This window comes from Octopus bimaculoides, chromosome 22 (assembly GCF_001194135.2).
Source record: "Octopus bimaculoides isolate UCB-OBI-ISO-001 chromosome 22, ASM119413v2, whole genome shotgun sequence".
Lineage (NCBI taxonomy): Eukaryota > Metazoa > Mollusca > Cephalopoda > Octopoda > Octopodidae > Octopus > Octopus bimaculoides.
The window spans coordinates 9,467,522-9,469,003 of record NC_069002.1 but is presented as its reverse complement, the minus strand read 5'-3'; the positions used below and the strand labels follow the sequence as shown (position 1 = coordinate 9,469,003).

Genomic DNA, 1,482 nt, shown 5'->3' with positions numbered 1-1,482 from the left:
ACAAAAGACACAGACACATTGAAAGACACGCATGCGTAGACACATACAATAGGAATACGAAATACAAAATGGCTGATAGTTAGCAAGGTGAGACACACATAAGAAAGAAGGAAACAAAGGACCACTGATGAGGTCACAGAAGTGTGACGAAAGAACTCTGGCCGAAATAAGATTAAGATTAATGTAATATAAAGCTGAAGCAAATTAACACCAAATATACAGTGCGTGTGTTTTTATTGGCTAAACTGGCAATATGACCATCCCCAAGTACAACAACATCTGTTTCAACACACGATTTCACATCAAAAATCTTGCAAAACAAATATATATATATATATATATATATAATATGTACGTACATATGAGAGTTTTCTACAACAATGAACTATATATATTTTCCTCTACTCCTTTTTCAGAAATTACCTACTCCTGTCGGTGTTACTTCCACAAACAGTTTATCTACAACCACACCCACATATGTTCCAACCACCAATGCTTGGTCGCCAGTTGGACCTACTATCCTATCAGGTAAGCCATTTTGCTAAGACGTTCATTTTACGACTGTGTGGTCCTCTCTCTCAGATATCAACTCTAGTTGTAAAGAAATTTGGTCGAGGGTCTTCTGCCATCACAATCTTGGGTTGACCGATACGAACATCCTGCAAGTCAAATTTTGTTGAGGGAAACTATACAGAAGCTGTTATGCTTGTGTAAGAGAGAGAATTTTAAAGATTTGGCATGGGTTCTTCTTTCTGCCAACCACTCTACGGAGTATACTTGGTGATTTTCTTGAGTGCCGCTAGCACTTGTGAGCTTGCCATGTAACCTGCAAGACAGAAAAGAACAGGATAAGAGTTCCATAAACGGTTCAGGGACGGTGGAGGTGAATCATTTTATGTCATGTGTTAAAAGAGACAAACATATTAAGTGATGACAGTAACACACACACACACACACACACACATATACATGTATGTATGTATACGCTTTCACTTGTTTCAGTCATTTGACTGTGGCCATGCTGGAGCACTGCCTTTAGTCGAGCAAGTCGACCCTAGGACTTATTCTATTGGGCTCTTTTGCTGAACCGCTAAGTTACGGGGACATAAAGACACCAGCATCGGTTGTCAAGTGATGTTTGGGGAAGACACACCGACACACAAACATACACACACACATACGTATATATACATATATACGACGTGCTTCTTTCAGTTTCCGTCTACCATATCCACTCACAAGGCTTTGTTCGGCCCGAGGCTATAGTAGAAGACACTTACCCGAGGTGCCACGCAGCGGGACTGAACCTGGAACCCTGGGGTTAGTAAGCAAGCTACTTACCACACAGCCACTCTCCTACACTCCTATGTATGTATATATATATATAGGTGTATATTCTTTTGTTTCCTCTCCTTAAAACTTAGTCGTTTTCCACTTTTGTTTGCAGTGACCAACACCTCCAGCAGCACGACTCCACAGGCC

The 1,482-nt window shown here is 40.8% G+C and overlaps 1 protein-coding gene across 1 annotated transcript in view; it reads left to right on the top strand.

Moving 5' to 3' along the window:
- LOC106874145 (negative elongation factor A) overlaps positions 1-1,482 on the top strand; it is an 18,287-nt gene that overhangs the window by 12,361 nt on the left and 4,444 nt on the right. The window contains exons 8-9 of the mRNA XM_052975646.1: positions 417-528; positions 1,448-1,479. Coding sequence (XP_052831606.1) covers positions 417-528; positions 1,448-1,479 — 144 coding nt within the window. The remainder of the gene's footprint in view (positions 1-416; positions 529-1,447; positions 1,480-1,482) is intronic.